At 43.0% G+C, this 27,896-nt stretch overlaps 2 protein-coding genes and 2 long non-coding RNA genes across 5 annotated transcripts in view; 1 reads left to right on the forward strand and 3 right to left on the reverse strand.

The window, feature by feature from the left end:
- LOC135542688 (GTP-binding protein Di-Ras1-like) overlaps positions 1–3,733 on the reverse strand; it is a 15,737-nt gene extending 12,004 nt beyond the window's left edge. Inside the window, exon 1 of the mRNA XM_064969814.1 lies at positions 3,427–3,733. The gene's annotated coding sequence lies outside the window, so the exon portion shown is untranslated. The remainder of the gene's footprint in view (positions 1–3,426) is intronic.
- A 6,960-nt stretch (positions 3,734–10,693) lies between these two features.
- On the reverse strand, positions 10,694–15,100 carry LOC135542689 (receptor expression-enhancing protein 6-like). Of its 2 annotated transcripts, none has more exons than XM_064969816.1 (6): positions 14,980–15,100; positions 14,710–14,865; positions 12,422–12,515; positions 12,151–12,289; positions 11,904–12,072; positions 10,694–11,561 (listed from the first exon to the last, which is right to left on the reverse strand). In XM_064969816.1, exons 2-6 carry the CDS (start codon positions 14,825–14,827, stop codon positions 11,524–11,526), a joined length of 558 nt encoding a protein of 185 aa, XP_064825888.1. In that variant the 5' UTR covers positions 14,828–14,865; positions 14,980–15,100; the 3' UTR covers positions 10,694–11,523. The 2 variants fall into 2 exon arrangements, with proteins under 2 accessions (XP_064825888.1, XP_064825887.1); XM_064969815.1 differs by having other exon boundaries at positions 14,958–15,099.
- Positions 14,092–18,565, forward strand: LOC135542690 (uncharacterized). The gene is made up of 3 exons (XR_010456121.1): positions 14,092–14,210; positions 16,033–16,096; positions 16,248–18,565. It is a non-coding gene; the product is annotated as an uncharacterized LOC135542690 (long non-coding RNA).
- A 7,375-nt stretch (positions 18,566–25,940) lies between these two features.
- On the reverse strand, positions 25,941–27,349 carry LOC135541206 (uncharacterized). Its single transcript, XR_010455938.1, has 2 exons — positions 27,289–27,349; positions 25,941–26,527 (listed from the first exon to the last, which is right to left on the reverse strand). It is a non-coding gene; the product is annotated as an uncharacterized LOC135541206 (long non-coding RNA).
- Between the last annotated feature and the right edge of the window lie 547 nt (positions 27,350–27,896).

A 27,896-nucleotide genomic window follows, 5' to 3' on the forward strand; every position in this document is an offset into this window, starting at 1 on the left:
CAGTAGTTTTGGAATTGTTAGTTAGATTACTTGTTGGTTATTACTGCATTGTCAGAACTAGAAGCACAAGCATTTCGCTACACTCGCATTAACATCTGCTAACCATGTGTATGTGACAAATAAAATTTGATTTGATTTGATTTGAAGATGGGCTTAGTGTGCGTGTGTGTATGTATATACAGTGGGGCAAAAAAGTATTTAGTCAGCCACCAATTGTGCAAGTTCTCCCACTTAAAAAGATGAGAGAGGCCTGTAATTTTCATCATAGGTACACTTCAACTATGACAGACACAATGAGGAAAAGAAATCCAGAAAATCACATTGAAGGATTTTTTATGAATTTATTTGCGAATTATGGTGGAAAATAAGTATTTGGTCACCTACAAACAAACAAGATTTCTGGCTCTCACAGACCTGTAACTTCTTATTTAAGAGGCTCCTCTGTCCTCCACTCGTTACCTGTATTAATTGCACCTATTTGAACTTGTTATCAGTATAAGAGACACCTGTCCACAACCTCAAACAGTCACACTCCAAACTCCACTATGGCCAAGACCAAAGAGCTGTCAAAGGACACCAGAAACAAAATTGTAGACCTGCACCAGGCTGGGAAGACTGAATCTGCAATAGGTAAGCAGCTTGGTTTGAAGAAATCAACTGTGGGAGCAATTATTAGGAAATGGAAGACATACAAGACCACTGATAATCTCTCTCGATCTGGGGCTCCACGCAAGATCTCACCCCGTGGGGTCAAAATGATCACAAGAACGGTGAGCAAAAATCCCAGAACCACACGGGGGGACCTAGTGAATGACATCAGTAACACACTACGCCGCCAGGGACTCAAATCATGCAGTGCCAGACGCGTTCCCCTGATTAAGCTAGTACATGTCCAGGCCCATCTGAAGTTTGCTAGAGAGCATTTGGATGATCCAGAAGAAGATTGGGAGAATGTCATATGGTCAGATGAAACCAAAATATAACTTTTTGGTAAAAACTCAACTCGTCGTGTTTGGAGGACAAAGAATGCTGAGTTGCATCCAAAGAACACCATACCTACTGTGAAGCATGGGGGTAGAAACATCATGCCTTGGGGCTGTTTTTCTGCAAAGGGACCAGGACGACTGATCCGTGTAAAGGAAAGAATGAATGGGGCCATGTATTGTGAGATTTTGAGTGAAAACCTCCTTCCATCAGCAAGGGCATTGAAGATGAAACGTGGCAGGGTCTTTCATCATGACAATGATCCCAAACACACTGCCCGGGCAACGAAGGAGTGGCTTCGTAAGAAGCATTTCAAGGTCCTGGAGTGGCCTAGCCAGTCTCCAGATCTCAACCCCATAGAAAATCTTTGGAGGGAGTTGAAAGTCCATGTTGCCCAGGAACAGCCCCAAAACATCACTGCTCTAGAGGAGATCTGCATGGAGGAATGGGCCAAAATACCAACAACAGTGTGTGAAAACCTTGATAAGACTTACAGAAAACATTTGACCTCTGTCATTGCCACCAAAGGGTATATAACAAAGTATTGAGATAAACTTTTGTTATTGACCAAATACCACCATCATTTGCAAATAAATTCATTAAAAATCCTACAATGTGATTTTCTGGATTTTTTTCCCCATTTTGTCTGTCATAGTTGAAGTGTACCTATGATGAAAATTACAGGCCTCTCTCATCTTTTTAAGTGGGAAAACTTGCACAATTGGTGACTGACTAAATACTTCTTTGCCCGACTGTAAGCGTGTTTATGCATGTGTGTGTGTTACAGATTGCTCTACAGGGGTCTAGGCTTAGCAGCTAATCATTGAGCTTAACCTCTCTGTTTTCTGGACTGTCTGCATTGACCCAATTCCCAGGTCTTAACTTAGCAGCATGCCTCCTTCACACACACACACACACACACACACACACACACACACACACACACACACACACACACACACACACACACACACACACACACACACAGTGTAGGATAGTAGACTATGCTGATCCTGACATACACAATCCATGACAGACAGACAGCAAGAAAGGAACAGAGACAGCACTTCAACCAGTGTGAGCCGAGGTGCAGCCAAAAATCACATGAACATTAAAGGAAATAGGTGCCACTCATAAAAACGTGTTTATTATACTTTCAGGACACTCATGTGCCATTCTTAGTAAAGACATCAGAAACTCAGGCCTTTGCTGGTCACCATATCCCCATGCTAGAATGGACATCAGTAATTCAGGCCCTTGTTGGTCACCATATCCCCATGCTAGAAAGGACAGTAGTAAGGACAATTACTAACCCTAACTCTGATGTGTCCACTCATCATAGCTCAGTCCTCAAACGGTTATGATGCAACCATAACGTGGGCATGGAAGATGACACACACATTTCCTCCAACACCCACCTACACACACGCAGCCATGGTCCAATCTCTCTTTACTACCATCTGCTACACTACAAAGCTTAATCACTGGAATTACTGTCATCCCTCCCCCTCTCCTCCTTTCTCCCTCCTACTATGAACCCAAACAAACACAAGGACCGGGAACAAACAAGAACACACACACACACACACACACTCTCTCTCTCTCTCTCTCTCTCTCTCTCTCTCTCTCTCTCTCTCTCACAGCAAGGACAGTCATGGAAGAAAGCCTACCATAAACAGCACACCCATGTCGGGCAAGCATACACTGTCCAGATGGACCCCCTGAAAATATGAAGCGATTAAAAATGGTTTAGCATTGGCTTACTGTTAGTCAGACTGTGAGTCACGTTGCCATCATGTTGGTGGAATGTAGCCTACTGTGTGTGTGTGTGTGTGTGTGTGTGTGTGTGTGTGTGTGTGTGTGTGTGTGTGTGTGTGTGTGTGTGTGTGTGTGTGTGTGTGTGTGTGTGTGTGTGTGTGTGTGTGTGTGTGTGTAATAATGCATGTCCACCGCGGGCTTGACACAGGGTATGCTATAGGGAAAGTAAGAGTTAAAAACGACCTCGTTTGTTGTCAGTGGGTCTAGAATACGACATCACAGGCTAACCTACTCTGCCCCTTTCATTCATAAAATACCACAGGAAGAAGAAACGCCATCTCGCTTTGGTGGCATAATTTCACAGGCGCATCACATCCTCCAAATCCTCAAAACGAGACATGTTAGATCCCTGCATAGAATACTCTCTCCCTCTCGCGCATTCCTGACGATAATTCACACAGTTTATGACGCAGTAACAGCAACATACATGTACAGATTAATTTTAACATATGGTAGAAATAACATGAACGGTTTGCAATCAAAAAACTGCTGCCCCATATTTACCAAGGCAAGAATCGCGTGCGTAACCGTCCAAGAGAGGCAACGCCACACGATATCAACATTCTCTTACTGACATAGACTAACGGATTTGTCAAAAGATGGTTCTGGTTAAGTGTTACATACCTGAACTTGATGTGTAGTCCTGTTTTAGTGGCTGTCGTCTGACAACACGTTTGTAAGGCAAAACGCTGAGTTTTACAGCATTTTATACTATTCATGTAGAAATCTCATGTCGTCCGCGAATTCACAGCCCGTGTTCTCTCTCTCACTATCTCTCTCGTTGTTGATGCTATATTTATCTCTTTCTCTCTCTACTTGATATTCCCATACACTACAGTTCTAGTGACACGATGTCTTTCTTCCCTCCCTCTATCGGTATGTCTCCATCTATACCAGTCTCCATCGATCCCTCTATGGCTTGCGGATCATCGCGTCATCACACAACACTCATATACACACACAGAAACGCACGGATAGGCCTAACGTTTTAGCGACTGAAAACGCAGGACCAGGCACGGTTTCGTGAATTACCGAGTTTTTATTTCAGCATATCAAGTGAAGTCATACTTTAGTCAGCTAAATGTGTTTTGGCAGTAAACTGTAGAAAAGGACCCTTCTAGCTGCATCCCAATGTCCCTCCATAGCCGCAGGAAGTAGGGGTGCTGAAGATGCTCTCCACTTATTTATAGCCTATAGCTTATATTAAACAAAAATGGTCGCTAAGCCTACTGCATGATCAGACCTAACCATAAAGGTCTATTGCTTTTTTATTTGCTAAAGGCACAGTTTCAAATTAAAGTCAGCTTTCAGATTTGGGTATCGTTAGTAAAGGCTTTCAGGTGCCAGCTAAAGAGGTTGATGCTTAAACCACAGCCCATTCAACTGTCACCCAATAGTCCTTTGGCTCCAACTGCTTGGGTAGAGTCCAATCATCCACAGCCATACACAAAGTTCAGTAAACTTTTGAAAATGTAGATCCTAGAATGCCATCTTGGTATAAAAAAATTCAAAGAATCACATTCTGAGTGGACATTGGCATGGAGTGTAGAGGTCGACCGATTAATCGGAATGGCCGATTAATTAGGGCCGATTTCAAGTTTTCATAACAATCGAAATCGGTATTTTTGGACGCCAATTTTGCCAATTTTGATTTTTTTTTACCTTTTTGGGATAGGGGCAGCATTTTCACTTTTGGATGGATAGCGTGCTATTGTATGAATAGCGATGCTAATATATGCATATTATTATTATTTGATAGAAAACACTCTGAAGTTTCTAAAAGTGTTTGAATGATGTCTGTGAGTATAACAGAACTCATATGGCAGGCGAAAACCTGAGAAAAATCCAACCAGGAAGTGGGACATCTGAGGTTTGTAGCTTTTCAAAGCTTGGCCTACCGAATACACATTGAGATATGGATAAAGTTGCACTTCCTACGGCTTCCACTCAATGTCAACCGTCTTTACAAACTGGTTTGAGGATTCTACTACAAAGGAGGGGCACATGAGACCTCTTTGAGTCAGTGGTCTGGCAGAGAGCCTTGGTCTCATGACGCGCGCTCCCGACAGAGTTACCTCTCGTTCCTGTGCTTTTCTGAAGGCATTCTCCGGTTGGAACATTATTGATGTTTTATGTTAAAAACATCCTAAAGATCGATTCCATACATCGTTTGACATGTTTCTAAAGGACTGTAATGGAACTTTCCAAGTTTTTGTCTGGATGAAGATGGATTACTGGGCTGAACAAGCTAACAACAAGTGGCTATTTGGACATAAATGATGAAACTTTATGGAACAAATCAGTCATTTATTGTCAAACTAGGATTCCTGGGAGGGCCTTCTGATGAAGATCATCAAAGGTAAGTGAACATTTATGGTGTTGTTTCTAACTTTGTTGATTCCAAAATGGTGGATATTCCTCTGGCTGTTTTGGGCTCTGAGCGCCGTTCTCAGATTATGTTGTTTTCCGTAAAGTTTTTTTGAAATCTGACACAGCGGTTGCATTTTTAGAAGAAGTCTATCTTTAATTCTGTGAATAGCACTTTTATCTTTTATCAATACTTATTATGAGTATTTCTACAAAATCACTTGATGTTTTGGAATCAAAACATTACTGAACGTAAGGCGCCAATGTAAACAGAGATTTTTGGATATAAATATGCACATTATTGAACAAAACATACATTTATTGTGTAACATGATGTCCTATGAGTGTCATCTGATGAAGATCATCCATTACAAAAAAAAATCAATCAATCATAGTTATGTCGTTGATGATATTACTAGTTTATCTAGCGTGTCCTGCGTTGCATATAATCGATGCAGTGCGCATTCGCGAAAAAGGACTGTCGTTGCTCCAATGTGTCCCTAACCATAAACATCAATGCCTTTCTTAAAATCAATACACAGAAGTATATATTTTTAAACCTGCATATTTAGTTAAAAGAAATCCAGGTTAGCAGGCAATATCAAATCAAATCAAATCAAATTTTATTTGTCACATACACATGGTTAGCAGATGTTAATGCGAGTGTAGCGAAATGCTTGTGCTTCTAGTTCCGACAATGCAGTAATAACCAACAAGTAATCTAACTAACAATTCCTAATCTACTGTCTTATACACAGTGTAAGGGGATAAAGAATATGTACATAAGGATATATGAATGAGTGATGGTACAGAGCAGCATAGGCAAGATACAGTAGATGGTATCGAGTACAGTATATACATGTGAGATGAGTATGTAAACAAAGTGGCATAGTTAAAGTGGCTAGTGATACATGTATTACATAAGGATGCAGTCGATGATATAGAGTACAGTATATAGGTATGCATATGAGATTAATAATGTAGGGTAAGTAACATTATATAAGGTAGCATTGTTTAAAGTGGCTAGTGATATATTTACAACATTTCCCATCAATTCCCATTATTAAAGTGGCTGGAGTTGAGTCAGTGTCAGTGTGTAGGCAGCAACCACTCAATGTTAGTGGTGGCTGTTTAACAGTCTGATGGCCTTGAGATAGAAGCTGTTTTTCAGTCTCTCGGTCCCAGCTTTGATGCACTTGTACTGACCTCGCCTTCTGGATGATAGCGGGGTGAACAGGCAGTGGCTCGGGTGGTAGATGTCCTTGATGATCTTTATGGCCTTCCTGTAACATCGGGTGGTGTAGGTGTCCTGGAGGGCAGGTAGTTTGCCCCTGATGATGCGTTGTGCAGACCTCACTACCCTCTGGAGAGCCTTACGGTTGAGGGCGGAGCAGTTGCCGTACCAGGCGGTGATACAGCCCGCCAGGATGCTCTCGATTGTGCATCTGTAGAAGTTTGTGAGTGCTTTTGGCGACAAGCCAAATTTCTTCAGCCTCCTGAGGTTGAAGAGGCGCTGCTGCGCCTTCTTCACGATGCTGTCTGTGTGAGTGGACCAATTCAGTTTGTCTGTGATGTGTATGCTGAGGAACTTCAAACTTGCTACTCTCTCCACTACTGTTCCATCGATGTGGATAGGGGGGTGTTCCCTCTGCTGTTTCCTGAAGTCCACAATCATCTCCTTAGTTTTGTTGACGTTGAGTGTGAGGTTATTTTCCTGACACCACACTCCGAGGGCCCTCACCTCCTCCCTGTAGGCCGTCTCGTCGTTGTTGGTAATCAAGCCTACCACTGTTGTGTCGTCCGCAAACTTGATGATTGAGTTGGAGGCGTGCGTGGACACGCAGTTGTGGGTGAACAGGGAGTACAGGAGAGGGCTCAGTACGCACCCTTGTGGGGCCCCAGTGTTGAGGATCAGCGGGGAGGAGATGTTGTTACCTACCCTCACCACCTGGGGGCGGCCCGTCAGGAAGTCCAGTACCCAGTTGCACAGGGCGGGGTCGAGACCCAGGGTCTCGAGCTTGATGACGAGCTTGGAGGGTACTATGGTGTTGAATGCCGAGCTGTAGTCGATGAACAGCATTCTCACATAGGTATTCCTCTTGTCCAGATGGGTTAGGGCAGTGTGCAGTGTGGTTGAGATTGCATCGTCTGTGGACCTAATTGAGCGGTAAGCAAATTGGTGTGGGTCTAGGGAGTCAGGTAGGGTGGAGGTGATATGGTCCTTGACTAGTCTCTGAAAGCACTTCATGATGACGGAAGTGAGTGCTACGGGGCGGTAGTCGTTTAGCTCAGTTACCTTAGCTTTCTTGGGAACAGGAACGATGGTGGCCCTCTTGAAGCATGTGGGAACAGCAGACTGGTATAGGGATTGATTGAATATATCCGTAAACACACCAGCCAGCTGGTCTGCGCATGCTCTGAGGGCGCGGCTGGGGATGCCGTTTGGGCCTGCAGCCTTGCGAGGGTTAACACGTTTAAATGTTTTACTCACCTCGGCTGCAGTGGAGAGACCGCATTTTTCCGTTGCAGGCAGTGTCAGTGGCACTGTATTGTCCTCAAAGCGGGCAAAAAAGTTATTTAGTCTGCCTGGGAGCAAGACATCCTGGTCCGTGACTGGGCTGGATTTCTTCCTGTAGTCCGTGATTGACTGTAGACCCTGCCACATGCCTCTTGTGTCTGAGCCGTTGAATTGGGATTCTACTTTGTCTCTGTACTGACGCATAGCTTGTTTGATAGCCTTACGGAGGGAATAGCTGCATTGTTTGTATTCAGTCATGTTACCAGACACCTTGCCCTGATTGAAAGCAGTGGTTCGCGCTTTCAGTTTCACACGAATGCTGCCATCAATCCAAGGTTTCTGGTTAGGGAATGTTTTAATCGTTGCTATGGGAACGACATCTTCAACGCACGTTCTAATGAACTCGCACACCGAATCAGCGTATTCGTCAATGTTGTTATTTGACGCAATACGAAACATGTCCCAGTCCACGTGATGGAAGCAGTCTTGGAGTGTGGAGTCAGCTTGGTCGGACCAGCGTTGGACAGACCTCAGCGTGGGAGCTTCTTTTTTTAGCTTTTGTCTGTAGGCAGGTATCAGCAAAATGGAGTTGTGGTCAGCTTTTCCGAAAGGGGGGCGGGGCAGGGCCTGACTTGACTTGACAATATTAACCAGGTGGAATTGTGTCACTTCTCGAGTTCATTGCATGCAGAGTCAGGGTATATGCAATAGTTTGGGCCGCCTGGCTCATTGCAAACTAATTTGCCATAATTTTACGTAATTATGACATAACATTGAAGATTGTGCAATGTAAGAGGAATGTTTAGATTTAGGGATGCCAATTCAATAGATAAAATACAGAACGGTTCCGTATTTCACTGAAAGAATAAACATTTTGTTTTCTAAATGAGTTTCCGGATTTGACCATATTAATGACCTAAGGCTCGTATTTTTGTCTGTTATGTTATAATTAAGTCTATGATTTGATAGAGCAGTCTGACTGAGCGATGGTAGGCACCAGCAGGCTCGTAAGCATTCATTCAAACAGCACTTTTTTGCGTTTTGCCAGCAGGTCGTCACTGTGCTTCAAGCATTGCACTGTTTATGACTTCAAGCCTATCAACTCCCGAGATGAGGCTGATGTAACAGATGTCAAATGGCTAGCTAGTTAGCGGGGTGCGCGCTAATAGCGTTTCAAACGTCACTCGCTCTGAGACTTGGAGTAGTTGTTCCCCTTGCTCTGCATGGGTAACGCTGCTTCGAGGGTGGCTGTTGTCGATGTGTTCCTGGTTCGAGCCCAGGTAGGGGTGAGGAGAGGGATGGGAGCTATACTGTTACACTGGCAATACTAAAGTGCCTATAAGAACATCCAATAGTCAAAGGTATATGAAATACAAATGGTATAGAGAGAAATAGTCCTTATAATTCCTATAATAACTACACCCTAAAACCTCTTACCTGGGAATATTGAAGACTCATCTTAAAAGGAACAACCAGCTTTCATATGTTCTGATGTTCTGAGCAAGGAACTTAGCTTTCTTACATGGCACATATTGCACTTTTACTTTCTTCTCCAACACTTTTTTTTGCATTATTTAAACCAAATTTGACATGTTTCATCATGAGGCTAAATTGATTTTGTTGTATTGTATTAAGTTAAAATAAGTGTTCATTCAGTATTGTTGTAATTGTCATTATTACAAATATATATTTTTAAATCGGCATTGGTTTTTTTTGTCCTCCAATAATCGGTATCGGTGTTGAAAAATCATAATCGGTCGACCTCTAATGGAGTGTGTGGTGTTTGCAGCACTCCAGGACCAGGTCACCAAGACTGGAACTAAAGCTTTGAACCCTGTACATTTTAGCATTTTGTCACCATCCCCCGCTTAGGTGGCCACCAGTCTGTGAGCCTAAGCGGGGGATTGTGAGAGAGGTAGAAAGTTAGGGAAGCAAGGATATACAGACATAAAATGCAATGGTCCAGGATCCAACCACCAGTCCACACACTGACCCGCCCACCAGACCCCTCCGATCCATCCACTCCAATGTCTTACCCTGCGATCACTCCACCATTTCTCATGGCTTTCACTCCTACCCTACTGAACTCCCTGTTTTACTGCTGTCTTAACCCCATGTATTTCCCTGTAGCCTACTCTCTTGCCCCTTCATGTTGTGTCAATGTATACTCTGTATGCCTGCAGTTTGTTTCACATTATAATTTGGATTGTAAAGCGTATTAAGACATGTTTAAATGCACTTTAAATAAATAGTGATTTGATCTGTATCTCTCCAGGACCAGCGCTGGAACTAAAGCCTGTACTACCTGTAAAGTGTGTTTGTCTCCCTCCGTCAGTGAATTAGAGTACTGCAAGGCCTACACACCACAGTCCCCCAGGGAATGTCAAGACCACACACACGTGTGCATGGACAGCAAAGGCAGTCTCCAGAGTAAGGGAACAGCTGGGGAGAAAAGCCTCAGCGAGGAAGGGAGAGTACAGGATGAGTTAGCAGAGCATTGCATGTCTATCACCCCCAGTCTGGCCTCTACGGTTTGATTAAAGTGCATTTAGACTTGCCAGGTTCCCACATTACTACACAAAACACCACAGTCCCTGTGGCAGTGTGTATGTGTGGCCATTATCAGTCTGTCAGTTTAGTCAGACATGACACTCATGGACACAAGAGCCATCCCATTTAGACTCCTGAGCGTTCACCAAAACGCATCCCGAATGATTTAACTTCCTGTATACCAGTAAATGTACTGTGCACAGGTCAACTCAACATCTTGGTTCAGGACTATTCCACTCCAGCCTTGACATATGCAGTACTGCTGGTTTTCCTTTCTCCGTGGTAGTTAAATTGATAACATAGGGTGTATGACAAAGTAGGATCAATGTGTTAGCCATTTTTCCTAAATAGTCTGAAATAAAGTCATATTTCAGAATTCCTAAAGAACTGAGAAAGGCACGGTGTAACGGACTCCAGTTGAGGAAAAGTGTGAACAGAGTACAAACGGCACATTACTCAAGTTCGTTTGATTTATTAAAGATAATGAGAAGAGACCATACTAAACAAACAAATACTTTCTAGTTCAGTTTACATACATAAATATTCATTTTGTTTAGGCAAGGTGATGGAGTAAACATCTTTGGCACAGATCTGCAGACATTGTGGAGACATGCTACTGTATGCACAAATTACAAGAGACTGAAATAACATGGCTACTTTGTAGGAAATGACCCAGCTCAGAACAGCTCCATCCAAACATACCCCTTAGCATCTACTCCCTAGACCCCTCCATTAGCCCTACTGGTACCATGTTTCCCAATCCATTAATATAGGGACATTTTTGTTCTAGCCCAGCACTAACCCACCATCTGATTTATTGAATCTGGTGTGTTAGTGCTGGGGTAGGTCGAAGGGGAATAGGCTAAGGGTGGATTTGTGAAGTCAACATGGCTCCGTCGAGTGAGAGTCCTCTGATTCACAGACGTCGACACACATGGGTTACCTGACAGCAGGCTTCAGATTACATGAAGACATTCGCATTGTTTAGAGGTCAGATGGATTGTGTAGTGGCTACCTTAAGCTTCTGGTTGCATTCCAACCAGTCTTTAAAAACAGTCATGCTGCGCAGATTAACAGATGCTACAATGCCTGGATTATCAGAATCTCATATAAGATTGATACATGCGACTTAAAAAGACAGACTAGAAAGCTGCAGGGTGGTCACCGGCAACTGATCACGTGACAGGATCCATTACCTTCCTTCATCATGGGACATTACACATGATGTGGTTCTGTGTGTTTAGTGTAGTCGAGGTGTCTGAGGCTTGTGGTCGTACATCGGTCTGTCACTGGTTCTTGTCATTCTTGAGGGCCTGGTTGACAGCTGGAGAGAAAAACATGAGTTATTAGTTTGACTGACAGATCTGGTGACCGTGTGTGTACAGCTAGATTTACATTGCTGAGATGCGGGATAACTAAGTATTGTACTTTACATGTGAATTAGAGTTTGGAGCAGTCCGACTGCTTCAGATGCCTTTTCTGAAGCAGTCAGATTCTCACTGATCATTTTTTAGCTCAACGTGCAATCACTTTACATTTGAACACGCCATGGGTAACCATTACTCTAACAGTATTAATTTGCCTATGTTGGGGGGGAAACTGAGGTGTCGGGTGCTGGGAATGTAATTTCAACAATATAAATCTAACTTGTGTGTCTGTGCCTCACCTTCTTTAGTGACAGTGTCAGCCATGTTCTTGGCCTTATCAGTCAGGTTGTTGACGACACTGTCCAGGGTAGCCTGGTGTCTGAGGAACACGGGACGGACCACACGGTAGTAGAGAACAGCAGAACCGTTCCACGTCACCGGAGCCATACACCACAGCAGGAACAAACACTGTAGGAGAGGGGGATTGCGAGAGGGAGATTCTATGATGTTTTGGCCTCCTGTTTATTGAATGTTACACACAAGTACCTTGCCAGCATAGTAGAAGGGGAACCAGGAGAGGAAGATGTCAGAGAAAGCCTCGGCAACACTGAAGAATCCGTAGACCACCCAGTAGGTCAACCACTGAGTGTCATCCTCTTTCTTCTTACTCTCTATGGCCTTGATTCTGATTGGACAACAGGACAAGTGATGAATGGAAATACATTATTTATTTAAATTATGTTTAACCCTTCACCTGGAGCATATGATGTGAGCATCACAACACCACTTGTTAGATATGTTTTGAGGTGCTACTTACGAGAGGTACGCTGGGTAGACAAAGCCAATCAGGTTACAGAGGAGAGAGGCTCCATAGCCAAACAACAGATACAAACTGATCAGAGAGACCACACCTAGAGACAGAGGGAGATTCTTACCAGATGTCTGTCAATCTGGAAACATTTCAAAGGATCTTCATATAATGAAACATCTGTGTTAGAGCAGGATGTTGGATGAATAAACAGGACAAGGTGTCATGTGAAACAATTAAAACGCTGACATTGACAAATTCAACATTGATGTACATAAGACACCTAGTGGAAACATGTGGAATATGAACCATGGAACAGAAGTGAGATTCCACAGATACTGGTCCGCTCTAACCTAAACCAACAAACTAGCAACTACATTAACCTACAGCAGTGAACGTCACGGTCTGTCAAATGAACCCTTCAAACATTTCAGTCAACGAACGTACAATGGATTCCCATGTAAAAAAAACTAGGCTCAATCTGAGTTTTAGAGCTGGACAGAGATAAGGAGACAAGCAGCTGCTGCCTGCTATTGTAACCCTAGCAAGCAGGAAACTGCTTTTGTTTGGTTTAGCGCCTGTTTGCATAGGGAAATCATTTAGACCTATGGCACCAGGCTTTTCCTCTGCAGGTTGTCGCATCATCAGTTATAGTACAATACACCAATCTAACCAAAAATCAATACACCTCATGATCTTTAAGACTGATGACCAGTGTCAGTTATGGGCAGAAGGCTATATATGGTCACAAAACTATGATTTGGAAAAGCAACGATGGGGCACATTGAAATTAATCTCAAATGTGTCAATGGTGTTTTGTTAAATTCCTGATTTGGAGTGCATCCAGTGTTGGTCATCCACAAACATGCTGCCACTCCCCACATACGGACCGGGACGCTACAGACTTCATCAAAAACCCATTCCCCATAACAGGCAAAACAGAAGAGAGACTGAATACCTTGCTATAAGAGTCCTTCATTGCCATGCTGCTTGAAGTAGCCAAGCCGCAGAGTAAAGCCAAGCCGCAGAGTAAAGCCAAGCCGCAGAGTAAAGCCAAGCCGCAGAGTAAAGCCAAGCCGCAGAGTATAGGCAGACCTGTCAACCTTGGGAATTTCCCTGAGCCCTAGTTTGGACATGACAATAGTCCTAGGCAGCATTAATAGTGACTAGCCAGTGCCTTCCCCTTCCTCCACCCAACAGCTTAGGTTGCCCAGTGGACAATGTCTGAATGGTGGTGATGTGATCAGAGTCCCTCCACAGGCAGTGGTAGTGCAGACAGTCCCTCTCTGACGTTGATGGAAGACTAATGGGCTGTGGTTCCTTCTCCAGAAGAGCTAAACTACATAGTATAGCCTACCGGAAACTTCTCTAAGCTCCCGGTACTGAACACACATTGGCAATAGAGAATTTCACTTCATACCTGACCAAGGCGCACACACCTCTAAGGTATATTGACACACACATACTCTTTTTTACATATTAGGTCCAGTTAGTTCAGTAGTAAACAGAAAGTCCATCACTGCCCAATGTAAAATTGTGTTGTTGCTCTCAGGACATTTCCATTAACATCAGTACTGGCAGACCTTGTGTCAATAACACCTAAAAAGGACAACATAACAGAACTAGCCTAGTCTCAGATCTGCTCGTGCTCTTGTCAATGTCAACATTGTCAGTGAATGAGTAGGCATTACGGCACAAACAGACAGGCACAACCTCTGAAGGAGCACAACTCAACTGAAGACAGCAGGTCACCCTAAAATCTGCCATCTCAACATAGCAGTTGGCATTTCTGTAGAAGGTAAATATACACCCCTTGGCTAGAGACCAGCTGCTAGCTAGACATTAGAAGCAGCTAAATCGACCACTAACAGTGGATTAACTGCAGTCTAGGCCTCTCTGACCTTCGCTATTTCAAATGAGTGTCGAAAAATAATTGTTGGCAGCCTAGGCCTATATGGTCATCAAGTCACGTTAAAACAATATTTGGTCTGGTGACACCGTTCGTCTTCGGTGGTTTGTTTGTGTTAGGCCTAACTGGGCTAGTTTGCGTTACCGTTTATCAGCTACAACGGTTGTTGGTAGGTTGGTTGGTTAGTTAGTTGTTTTGCTGACGTGTCACATTAACGGTCATATGTGCTGACCTTGCCAAACCAGCCAACGTTGCAAAACGAGAAAGTGTCAACTAGCGGGTAGAATAGCGTGTGAAGTTACAATGTTTCAACATTGACAGAGCAGCATTATAAATCAAGCAACTGGCAAAGTCCTACATTGCAAGTGGATTTAATATAAACTATTACCTGAAGCGATATATTTCTTCTGTATCCCAGTTTTCTCCTCCACCGTTGCTAGGAGATCTGTCACAAAGTTATTTTTATTCAACAAAGCCTCATAGCGGTTATGAAGTTGGGCAAACATTGTGGTGGCGCCGTTGTGTTGATGTTTGGATGCGTAGCCTACACAAACACAAATCCAACCAAAATGTCACGGTCAATTTTTAACAAGCGAAAAACGTTCAAACTTTAAACATATGAAATAATTTACACACAGAATTATTAGTGCGCGCCTACAAGCTGTTGGGAATATGATTCCAGGCGAAGCAAACGAGCGAGAGGGACGAGTTTAATTAAGGTACAACCAATCAGAAAACGACTTTGTTGCCAACTCGTTGAAGCAACAGGTGATGAAATTCCATTTTTATTGCCGGCAGTAAAGTCCAGTTAACCATTATGCTCCTATTATCTGGTGAGTGGTGACTTTTATACTTTTCTGTTATTGCTAGGGTCATGTATTTTGGACTATGTCATGTGACCTAGATTTGAACATTTATTTGAAGCTTTTTCCAAAAATGAGAATTAGACCAAAAATGAAATGAATTGTTTGAGGATGGTGCTGGACTATCTGGCATAAAAAGAAAAGGGGACAGTTTGATGAAAAATCTTTAAACAAAGGTTAAAATCCAGGTCATGTGACATGATTGTCCAAAACACAGGGCCCTAGTCATTGCACATCTATCTAGTTATTCATGTCAAAAAAGCTATAAAAGAGCTTACAGGGCCAGTCTGGATTCTACAAACAGCTGACCCTGCCACTGTTTGACAAATAACTTTATTCTCTGTCTGAACTGAACTTTTGCATGACGCCATTTTAGCACAAGAGGGCACCATCAACCTGCAAATATGAGAGTCATCACTGTACAGTAGTTAGTAAGGCTCCTGTTAGGCTAGGCATCACCTATAGGCCTACTCATTTGTGCAGTCTGTTGGATCCTGGCTATTAACATTTGAGGGATGGTATACCAGCGGGAGGTTCATCCGAAAATCAAATAACATTTGGGCTAAGCTTGAAACAACCCTTTGGATGTAATATAATGTCTGACACATGTTTTTATTTGGTGGTGAACCTACCCTTTAATACATGATCTAGTTATCCTCCTATAATTGACCCCTAGATTGGAATGACTCACAGCTAACAGCAAAATAACAGATATAAAAGTTCTCTCTGTCACCCCTCGCTCTTTCAAACCCAGTAGGTGTGTTTGCCGATAGAGTGGTGTTTTGCATAGCTGTTGAGCCTCACTGCTCCTGACACTAAGACTGCAGTGTTATCATCGTTGTGTCCAGTCAGTCTTCTTAGAGCCACAGATGAGGAAGATGCTGATCTTGCTGGCGTTCCTCCTGGCTCAGGGTGAGAAACTCTCAGCATCTCATTGTTGTCTACTGGTTTTAACAGGTTTTAATGGGCTTCTATATGTTTGCACATGGAACACGATTCCAATAGCTTTATTGGGATTATTGTGACGACTCAAAGCAAATTATTCACTGTTTCCATTTCACAGTCATCTGCACAACGTGTCCTGAATCAAGATGATAAACCAATGTCTGTTCGTCTGGGAGAGTGTTTATATCAGTGCTGTTGCAAGTTCAACCAGTATTGGTGATGGCATGAGCTGGTACCTGCTGAAATCTGGACAGGCTCCTAAGCTACTCATCTATAAAGTAAAAACTCTTCAGTCTGGAACACCATCTAGATTCAGTGGCAGTAGATCAGGTACTGAGTACACTCTTACAATCACTGGTGAAGAGCTGAAGATACATGAGATTATAGCACCCCAGAGCTCTTCACACAGTGATTTTAGAGTCATACAAAAACCTTGCGCAGTCAGACTGCACAGAGACTGTACTGCTGTCGTTCGCACCTACTGCGGGTGCCGAGGGGCAACAGTCTATGACATGGAAAACTGGTCCACTGAACACAGAATTGAGATCCTCACACAGCGTTTGACAGTAGGTCACACAACCACCTCCTCTACACAACCATAACCATTACTTCACCTCCATATAGAAACCACCACTTCACTACCACACCATTGACCTTCCTCTGTCTGCTTTTTCTCTGTTTTTATTTGATTTGTAGCTAGCTCTCCAGGACCAAGGCTACAACTAAAGCCAGAACTGCCTGTAAAGATGGTTGGGCTCCATGTCAGTAGGTTAGAGTAAGGGAACTGGCTGGGGAGAAAAGCCCCAGGGAGAGAGGGAGAAACAGGGATTAGTTAAATATGCAATGCTCTGCTAGCCACCCCAACACACACAGTTCTGGCCTCTATGGTTTCAGCAAAGTGAGTGCATTTATAGACTTTTGTCAGGTTCCCACATTACTACACAAAACACACACCACACACACAGTCCCTGGGGCAGTCTGTCAGTTTAGTCAGACATTACTCTCCCAGCATGGACACGAGCCATCCCATTTAGACTCATCTGAACGTTCACCAAAACACATCCCGGATGATTTAACTTCCTGTATACCAGTAAATGTACTGAGCACAGGTCAACTCAACATCTTGGTGCAGGGCTATTCCACTGCAGCCTTGATATCCTTTCTCACTGGTAGTTACATTGATTGATAATAGAATTGCCAGATTCCTCCGACAGGGGGTATTCCATAAAGTAGGATCAATGAGTTCGCTAACTAAATGAGTTTCCTAAAGAACTGAGTAAGGCATGGTGTAACTGACTCCAGTTGTGGAAACGTGTGAACAACGGAGTACAGACGGTGCATTACCTCTTCTATGTATCCAAGTTCCAGTTTGATTTATTCAAGATAATAAGATGAGAATAGAGAGACTGCACTACACAAAGACTTTCCAGTTCAGTGTACATACATTTTAACACAACTGCACTATTTGTGTAAGTTTACATGACAAAAAGTGACCCCAGAAGGACACAATACATTATTTACCATTCATTTCTATTGGGCACAAAATAATTTGTCGTGTCAATAACATGTCTCAACGTCAACTGTTCAGAGGAGACTGTGTGAGTCAGGCCTTCGTGGTCAAATTGCTGCAAAGAAACCACTACTAAAGGACACCAATAAGAGGAAGAGACTTGATTGGGCCAAGAAACACACGCAATGAACATTAGACCGGTGGAAATCTGTCTTTTGAGTCCAAATTTGAGATTTTGATTCCAACCGTTGTGTGAGACGCAGAGTAGGTGAATGGATGATCCCCGCATGTGTAGTTCCCAGCGTGAAGCATGGAGGAGGTGTTATGGTGTGGGGTGCTTTGCTGGTGACACTGTCTGTGATTTATTTAGACTTAAAGGCACACTTAACCAGCATGGCTACCACAGCATTCTGCACCGATACGCCATCCCATCTGGTTTGCACTTAGTGGGATTATTATTTGTTTTTCATCACACCTCCAGGCTGTGTAAGGGCTATTTGAACAAGAAGGAGAGTGATGGAGTGCTGCATCAGATGACCTGGCCTCCACAATCACCCGATCTCATCCCAATTGAGATGGTTTGGGATGAGTTGGACTGCAGAGTGAAGGAAAAGCAGCCAACAAGTGCTCAGCATGTGTGGGAACTCCTTCAAGACTGTTGAAAAAGTATTCCAGGTGAAGCTGGTTGAGAGAATGCCAAGAGTGTGCAAAGCTGTCATCCAGGCGAAGGGTGGCTACTTCATCAAATATAAACACTTTTTTGGTGACTACATGATTCCATATGTGTTATGTCATAGTTTTGATGTCTTCACTATTATTGTACAATGTAGAAAATAGTACAAATAAAGCCTTGAATGAGAAGGTGTGTCCAAACTTTTTACTGGTAATGCACATGTCAAATCATCTTCATATCATGATTCATCTTCTTTGTGTGTGTGTGTGTGTGTGTGTGTGTGTGTGTGTGTGTGTGTTAAAGCGGGATGTTGGATGAATAAACACAACGGTGTCGCGGGAAACTCAATTCAAATGCTAACATTCAAATTAAAAGGTAATATATGCAAATAAGACACAGAAATATCTAGTGTAACCATGTATAATGTGAAACATGGAACAGGAGTGTGAGATTCTACATATACTGATCCGCTCTAACCTCTAAAACCAACAGACTAGCAACTACATTTACTCTGCAAACCAGGTCCAGGGAGTGTACCCTACAGCCTTAAGCGTTTGTCTGTCCATCAAATCAATTATTCACACATTTCAGTCAACGTAGCCTATGTACAATGGATTTACCCCCCAAAAAACTTGTCTCAATATGTTTTTGACAGTCCGAGCTGGACAGAGACACAAACAGACAAATAGGAGAGAAGCAGCTGCTGCGAGACAGCAAGTAAATCATACATTCAGTGGACAGTTTATCAGGTACACCCATCTAGTACCGTGTCGGACCCCCCTTTGCTTCCAGAACAGCCTGAATTCATTGGGGGCATGGAAACGTTTGTCAATTGGTATCAAAGGACCTAACGTGTGCCAGGAAAATATGACACCTCAGCCACCAGCCTGTACCTTTGACACCAGGCAGGATGGGACCATGGACTCATGCTGCTTACTCCAAGTCTTGACTCTGCCATTAGCATTACGCAGCAGGAACCGGGATTCGTCGGACCAGGTAATGTTTTTCCACTTCTCTATCGTCCAATGTTGGTGATCCTGTGCCCTCTGGGGCCACTTCTTGTTTGTTTTTTACTGTTTGTTTGATTTTGCCTGTTTGTGGCCCGCCTGTTATCTTGCACAATTATTGACATTCTCCTTTGAAAAAGCTCATCAATGAGCTGCTTTCGCCCACAGGACTGCTTCTGACCGGAGGATTTTTGTTTGTCGCACCATTCTCGGTAAACCCTAGACACTTGTCGTGACGTGACTATCATTAATCTGATGACTGTTATTTATTTTATCAACTAACTATGTTTAATTGTGACTAGATTTAAATCAATCAGGTAACAATTAACTCATTAAGAATTTGGGGCACCATGGAAGAAGTTGTTTAACGAGATACCATCTCCCGAATTAAACTCAAAAGATATATAGATATCTCTTACATCAATAACAGTCAATTATTAATTGCTACCTCATCAGTCTCATTCTGAAAGTTACTTAATCCTTGGATCCGCAAGAACCCTAGCGCTTCTGAATATTCAGTACTACACAAATTGATTTAATCATTTATTTACTAACTTAATAATAACAGATAATACACACTAGACTAGAATATAATAGAATAGCCCATATGGAATAGCAATACAGTAGTATTGAATGAATACACTTACATGTAACTAAATTCTATGGTCAATTACAGGCCTTCCACAGATTTAGGTAAGCTATTTCCTTCCATGTTAAAGATTATTGTGTTTATGTCATTGCATTAACAGTTTTATCATCTGTCCTAAGGTAGGGCATTTTCATAGAGCAGGTGCTTTGCATTGGCAACTCAGGCTTCAGTGCTCTGGGAGTGTCTATAGTGTTTAGAGCTTCACATTTCATGAATTATATCTGTCCTGACAGTACGACTGCAGTGTTATCAGCATTGGGTCCAGTCTGTTGTCTTCTCAGAGCCACAGATGATGATGAAGATGACATCACTGATACCACTGCTGATCATACTGGGGTTCCTGACTCAAGGTGAGAAACTCTTAGCATCTCTCACTGTGGTTGACTGGTTTTAGCAGGTTTTAATGGGCCTGTACATGTTTGGACATGGAAAATGTTTTAAATGCCTTTTATCTGGATTATTAAGACGACTCAAAGCTAATTTCTCCATTTCAATTTCAGAGTCATCTGCACAACGTGTCCTGAATCAAGCTGATGAATTGAAGTCAGTTCATCTGGGAGACAGAGTGTCTATCAAAGCTGTTGCAAGTTCAACCAGTATTGATGATGACATGAGCTGGTACCTGCTGAAACCTAGACAGGCTCCTAAACTCCTCATCTACATAGTAAAAACCCTTCAGTCTGGAACACCATCTAGATTCAGTGGCAGCAGATCAGGTACTGAGTACACTCTTACAATCAGTGATTTCCAAGCTGAAGATGCAGGAGATTACTATGGTATGGGTGTATATGCCCCAGAGTACTGCACACAGTGATTTAGAGTCGTACAAATACCTTCCTCAGTCAGACTGTACAGAAACCACGACAACCATGACTCTGATCTTTATCTGGACACTGGTCTGCTGCTGCCTCAAAGGTCTATGGTTTTCTAACTCTTACAATGGAAAAATGCATGTTGAGTACCTTTTATAATCATTGAAATGGATCTCAATTAAAAAATAAATAAACTGCTGGGTGGGATTCCTTCAAGATTCCTGCTAGATTCAGTGGCAGTGGGTCTGAGAGGGACTTCACTCTGACCATCAGTGGAGTCCAGGCTGAAGATGCTGCAGTTTACTACTGTCAGAGTCGTCACAGTGGTAATGTGATCACACAGTGATTTAGATCCGTACAAAAACCTCCTGTACAAAATGACACACATCACTGGTCCACTGAACACAGAACTAAATGTCTTGTTATATGACACAAAGTATAAGCACTTTACTAACTCACAGAAACAATGGTTACTAACTAGTATCATAACTCTTCCAACCTCCCATGCTCTGTGAAACAGAAACTTAGATTTCCATGGCTCCTCTTCCAGAATAGAGCAGTACACTCCACAGATGTTCCCCCATCCTTTATTATTATTATTTTTAAATTTTACCCTGTTTTCTCCCCAATTTCATGGTATCCAATTGTTTTTAGTAGCTACAATCTTGCCTCATCGCTACAACTCACGTACGGGCTCGGGAGAGACGAAGGTTGAAAGTCATGCGTCCTCTGATACACAACCCAACCAAGCCGCATCCAACCCGGAAGCCAGCCGCAACATTGTGTCGGAGGAAACACCGTGCACCTGGCAACCTTGGTTAGCGCGCACTGCGCCCGGCCCGCCACAGGAGTGCGCGATGAGACAAGGACATCCCTGCTGGCCAAGCCCTCCCTAACCCGGACAACGCTAGGCCCTCCCTAACCCGGACAACGCTAGGCGTTGCACCACAGACCTCCCGGTCGCGGCCGGTTACGTCAGAGCCTGGGCGCGAACCCAGGGTCTCTGGTGGCACAGCTGGCGCTGCAGTACGGCGCCCTAGGCCACTGCACCACCCGGGAGGCGGGTTCCCCCATCCTTAACACAACGCCAGAGCTAGACCAAAGGTCAGCCAGACTGGAAGATACTAAAAGTTCAACATCATAGGTCAGATGTCAGTCACAGGTCATTTTATAGATAAGTTCGCTAATCTTGTGTCTTGTGGACAGGAAGAGGTTGGGCACCGGAAGTCAGTCAGACTGGTAAAGGTCAAAGATCAAAAGGTCAGAGGTCAGTTCCCCAGGGAAGAGAGTCAGTCCAAACTGAACATGCCACCAGACTGCCTGTCACTTTATTGTAGCCAGCTTTTTGTTTTCTTGCCAAAGAGACTAGTTGACAAAGTTCTATGGTCAAAGTTTACATCCCTAGTGCCACTAGATTGACATGAGGAAGAATTAGATGTACAGCTGAATATTAATCAGAAATTCATCAGGAATCAGCACTGAGACAGATTCATTAGGAATTCGTCAGGAATGAGTACTGAGCCAGATTATGCATTAATTCATGAGGAATCAGCACTGAGACAGATTCATTAGGAATTCATCAGGAATCAGCACTGAGGCTGATTCAACATTAATTCATCAGGAATCAGCACTGAGACAGATTCAACATGAATTCATCAGGAATCAGCACTGAGACAGATTCAACATGAATTCATCAGGAATCAGCACTGAGACTGATTCAACATGAATTCATCAGGAATCAGCACTGAGACAGATTCATTAGGAATTCATCAGGAATCAGCACTGAGACTGATTCAACATTAATTCATCATGAACCAGCACTGAGACAGATTCAACATGAATTCATCAGGAATCAGCACTGAGACTGATTCAACATTAATTCATCATGAACCAGCACTGAGACAGATTCAACATGAATTCATCAGGAATCAGCACTGAGACTGATTCAACATTAATTCATCAGGAATCAGTACTGAGCCAGATTATACATTAATTCATGAGGAATCAGCACTGAGACAGATTCAACATGAATTCATCAGGAATCAGCACTGAGACTGATTCAACATTAATTCATCAGGAATCAGCACTATGACAGATTCAACATTAATTCATCGGGAATCAGCACTGAGACAGATTCAACATGAATTCATCAGGAATCAGCACTGAGCCTGATGGAAGTCCTTCATCCCAGTCTAAAATACCTCCAGGGTCACTGACAGGTCAGCCGGTGGCAAAGGTCAACAGTTCCAAAGTCACATGCTCAGACACACACACAACCTCCTAATGCCTCCACCAGTACCTGTCCTGTATCACACTGGGGCATCTCCCAGACCTAATCCCGAGTAAACTAGACTGGACATCAGACAGAGGATAACATTCACCTTCATGTGATATGTCTGACCTAGCAAGGTCATAGGTCAGATATGAAAGGTTGCACCTTGCCGCTAAGCCTGTATGTTTAGGGCATTACAGCACATTGCCATTCCTAATATTACTGGAGTCTGAAGTGAAGGATTTTCTCGGTATTCCGGTTTTCTCCTCCATCGTAGCTAGGAGATCTGTTACTAAGTTATTTTCATTCAACAAAGCCTCATAGCGATACTGTTCTGTCATTGCCCACCTATCTAGATAAGAATGTCAGAAAGCGATAAAAGAGTTTGCAGGCCCAGTCTGTAATGACCTTGACTTTGTTTGACTGATAACTCTTTATTTTCTGTCTGAACCATAGACTTTGATAGAACACATCTTTATTGTATCTATCTCATTATGGCGTCTGTGAGAGCACAGGCAGTGCCATTGAAGTTGTCCATCTTCTACTACTTCTACTGGTAAACAAACTGAAATTGTGCATTCTGCCACCTGACTGGGTTGTTTGAACAGGTCTAAAGCCGATTTACTGCAACCTGCTGAAATGGAATATAACCTTTCCTTTCCTCAAGAGTATAATTCATTGGCGGATCTCTCCTAATGACCTGAATGGAATGATGTGATCATTCCTTAACCCATAGGAAGTCCCACCCAGTTGACTACTTCAAAATGGTGGAATCCCTCCATGGCAATGTCCATGCAAAAACGGTTATATCCATCTGAGGCCTCAATCATTCTTTATGGTCTGAACTGAACTTCGGCATGATTGTCACGTCCTGACCTTAGTTCCTTTTTTATGTCTCTGTTTTAGTTTGGTCAGGACGTGAGTTGGGGTGGGCATTCTATGTTTTGTATTTCTGTGTTTGGCCTGGTATGGTTCCCAATCAGAAGCAGCTGTCGTTTATTGTCTCTGATTGAGAACCATACTTAGGCAGCCTGTTTTCCCACTATGGGTTGTGGGTAGTTGTTTTCTGTCTCTGTGTCTGCACTAGACAGAACTGTTTCGTGTTGGTCTATTTTTTTATTTTTTTTTAATAAATATGAACATGGACACTTACCACGCTGCATATCGTTACAATGATGCCATTTTAGCACAAGGCCCACCCATGGCTGCGCCCAGTCATGTGAAATCCATAGATTAGAGCCTAATGAATTCATTTAAATTGACCGATTTCCTTATATGAACTGTAACTCAGTAAAATCGTTGACATTGTTGTATGTCGGCGTTTATAGTTGTATTCATTATATTATAGCAATACACTGGTATTGACAGAAAACACATAAGTAACTAAATACTATGGACAATGACAGGCCTTCCACAGATGTAGGTAAGCTATTTCCTTCCATGTTTAATATTGTTATTGTGTTGCATTAACAGTTTCATCGTCTGTCCTGAGGTAGGGTGTTTCCATAGAGGAGGTGCTTTGCATTTGCAGCTCATGCTTCAGTGCTCTGGGAGTGTTTATAGCCCTGTGAGTTTCAGACTGCAGGACTGAGATCTGTCCAGACACTTTAAGGCTGCAGTGTTATCATTGTTGTGTTCAGTCTGTTGTCTACTCAGAGCCACAGATGATGGTGAAGATGATGAAGATGATATCACTAATTCCACTGCTGACCACACTGGGGTTCCTGACTCAGGGTGAGAAAGTCTCTGCTCTCTGACCTTTCTGAACTGCCGTCTTCAGAGAGCATCAGTTAAGAAACAGAGACGTTTTGAGAACAGGAGTTTGAGAAGCCTCTATGATACTGCTTGTACATGGTGAGAGATTACAGTTATTTTATATGGATTCTGTTGACTTGTTCTCCACCTCTCATTTCTAGAATCGTCAGCTGGAGTTGTGACTCAGTCTCCTGCTGTCAAGTCTGTTCGTCTGGGAGAGACTGTATATCTGAGCTGCACAGCCAGTGAGGGGGTGGATGATGACCTGAGCTGGTACCTGCAGAAACCTGGACAGTCCCCTCAACTCCTCTTCTATAAAATAAGTCGACGTCAGTCTGAAACTCCTGGTCATTTCAGTAGCAGTGGATCTCAACCAGACTTTACTCTGACCATCAGTCTAGTCCAGGCTGAGGATGTAGGAGATTACTACTGCATGGGTTCGTACACTGATGGGAGCACACAGTGATTTAGAGTCGTACAAAAACCTCCCTCAGTCAGACTGCTCAGAAACTGTACTGCTACAGCTGGGACCTTAAACAGGTGCTGAGGAACAACAGACTATGACATGAAACACTGAACACAGACTTAAGAGCCTCACACAGCACTGTTATTCTGGTTACTCATGACAGGATCATAGTTCACCCAACCACCTCCTCTACACAACCACAACCTTTACTTCACCTCTGGAATGTTCAGATATAAATGAATTGCGGAGAACAGACATCATTATATCTGTCAAGTGAAACAGGAAATGTTCCCTCTATTCATTACATGTATTTCTTTAATCTTCTAAACGTTTCACCTCACTGAATGCAGGCTTGATTTGCATGGTCAGGGTGGGATGGTTTTGCTTCTCCCAGAATAGAGAAGTTCTGTCCCCAGGGAGTCAGACAGACAGACAGAATGAGAGAGAGAGAGAGACAGGGAGAGAGAGAGAGACAGAGAGAGAGAGAGAGAGAGAGATTGAAAAAGCAGAACACACATTCAACACATAGTCATTACAGGACAGATGTCACACTGTAGTTTACTCATATTAGGAAGAGAAATATAAATCTGACAAAGAACTAGATCTAGCTGTAGATACATTTCCATTTGTTGTCACAGTAAATAAATTAGTCAACTAATCCATCATGTTATTTTCCAAATCCAACTTTATTAGAACTGAGACAGACAGCAACATCACAGTAACAGTCTGAGTACAGAACACATTGAAGTCTCCTGTAATCTATACAATACACATTACTACCAGGACTGTGGTCTCCCCAGCAGTACTAGAGTTTACTCAGTACACGACTCTAACACACTACTACTGCTCCAACCAGGCCCCAGACCAGACCAGAGCCTCGTCTACTCCTGCTTCCCCAGACAGAGCTCCTGTTGTGGGCCTCCTCCAGTAGGCCCTAGACCAGACACTGGCTCCTACGAAGGGGGGAGGCCTGGGTGTGTTGGAAGTGGGAGACCCTGCAGGTGTAGAGCTCTCCCTGCTCCCAGCCTGCCTTGCTCAGGGTCAGGATGCTGCTGCGTCTGTAAAGGCCTTTCTTCTCTTCTTCTGGACTGGTCACGACCCCCTGGCTCACCTCCAGCCCATCCACCTCCCAGCTCACCAGCGCCCCCTGAGGGGAGTAGTCAGTCAGCAGACAGGCCAGTGAGGCAGAGTCCCCAGAGAGCTGCTCAGATGAGGGGGGGAGCAGAGACACTGTAGGACTGACAGTAGGACCAGCTGGAGAGAAGAGAACGTTTTAATGTTACATTCCAGAGGAGAGGGAAATAGAGTGTTCTATAAAATACACAACTTATTAAGGTTCACAGAGAACACAACACCTCACAACTCAACAACAATTACATCAATGTTGCTGAGTTTTTATTTATCCATGTATTTTCATATATTTTTGCTGTACTAGGGACAAAGACCCCATTCATTAAAGATCTTATCGCTCAATAACACTGCTGGAAGCAGATATTAAGTAACTTTATACTCTGCTGTGTGTTGTGGTGCACCTTCCATGTCCCTTACTTTAATAAGGCGTTTAAAAGGTCAGTCTGCTGTTCAAACAACAACAACAACCAAATTGAACATCTCTCAAGTTCATGAAAGAACTACGGATGTAAGAAAATGTATGTAGCAATCACAGACTGCCCATTTAAAGTCAGTCCACTTCACAATAATATCAGACAATGAAAGGGACCAGAACTTTTCTGTTATACTAATAACATTCTCTGTGTAATTCATGTGTCATTGCAGGGAACTTAACCTGATTAGCTCTTTGAATAAAACATCTGTTTCTTTTGAATAACTTGTTCAAAGACAGGTTGCTTGGGTGCACAACTGAAAGTCTCCCACAGACGGTAGCAAACATTTTGCCTTCTAAACCCTGAATTCTGAAATAAATACTAGTACTGGGGTTTCCTTTACAGCGTTTGAGTCCTAACATGTCTGGTATATATTCTGTAGTGTTTTGTCGTAAAGGAGAAAACACTTACTTCTCAGCAGCAGTTTGGTCCCTCCACCAAACGTGAACCACAGTGATACAGTCTAGTTAAGATGCCGTACAAAAACCTCCTTCACACAAGAGTGAGCACACCCTGCACTAACAGAACCACTCATACAGCTCCACACAGCGTTGTACAACTTTACTATACTCATGAAGCATGACACATCTTCACATACAACTACAGTGTTTGACACTCTTAATATAGGAAATATTGTAGCAAGTAATACTCATGTTTTAACATTTCCAATTACATGACATTTTATTCATTGAGCAGACATTCTTATCCAGAGCATCTTAGTTCATTCATCTTAAGATAGCTAGGTGAGACAACCACAATAATTAAGCACATTATGTACCTATACAGCATACTATGATGAATGAAGTCTCTGATTTGAGCCTAAATTCACCCAAATTCACTGCAAAATGTTTTTTCATTCAATGATGTCATATGTTATAAGAATGCATATGGGCAGAGTAAGATATTGTCATTTCTGTCATGTTCTGACCATTGTTCGTGTGTGTTTTCCTTGTTTTTGTGTTGGTCAGGACGTGAGCTGGTTGGGCATTCTATGTTGTGTGTCTGGCTTGTCTATTTCT

Source organism: Oncorhynchus masou, chromosome 6 (genome assembly GCF_036934945.1).
Source record: "Oncorhynchus masou masou isolate Uvic2021 chromosome 6, UVic_Omas_1.1, whole genome shotgun sequence".
In the NCBI taxonomy this organism is placed as follows: domain Eukaryota; kingdom Metazoa; phylum Chordata; class Actinopteri; order Salmoniformes; family Salmonidae; genus Oncorhynchus; species Oncorhynchus masou.

Coding starts and splice junctions, on each gene's coding strand:
- LOC135542689 (XM_064969816.1), bottom strand. CDS start 14,827: ATGTTTGCCCAACTTCATAACCGCTATGAGGCTTTGTTGAATAAAAAT. Junction 12,516..14,709: donor GAAGAAATATATCGCTTCAG/GTAATAGTTTAT, acceptor CTCTGTCTCTAG/GTGTGGTCTCTCTGATCAGT. Junction 11,562..11,903: donor TGACACTGTCACTAAAGAAG/GTGAGGCACAGA, acceptor TTTTCTCTCCAG/CTGTCAACCAGGCCCTCAAG.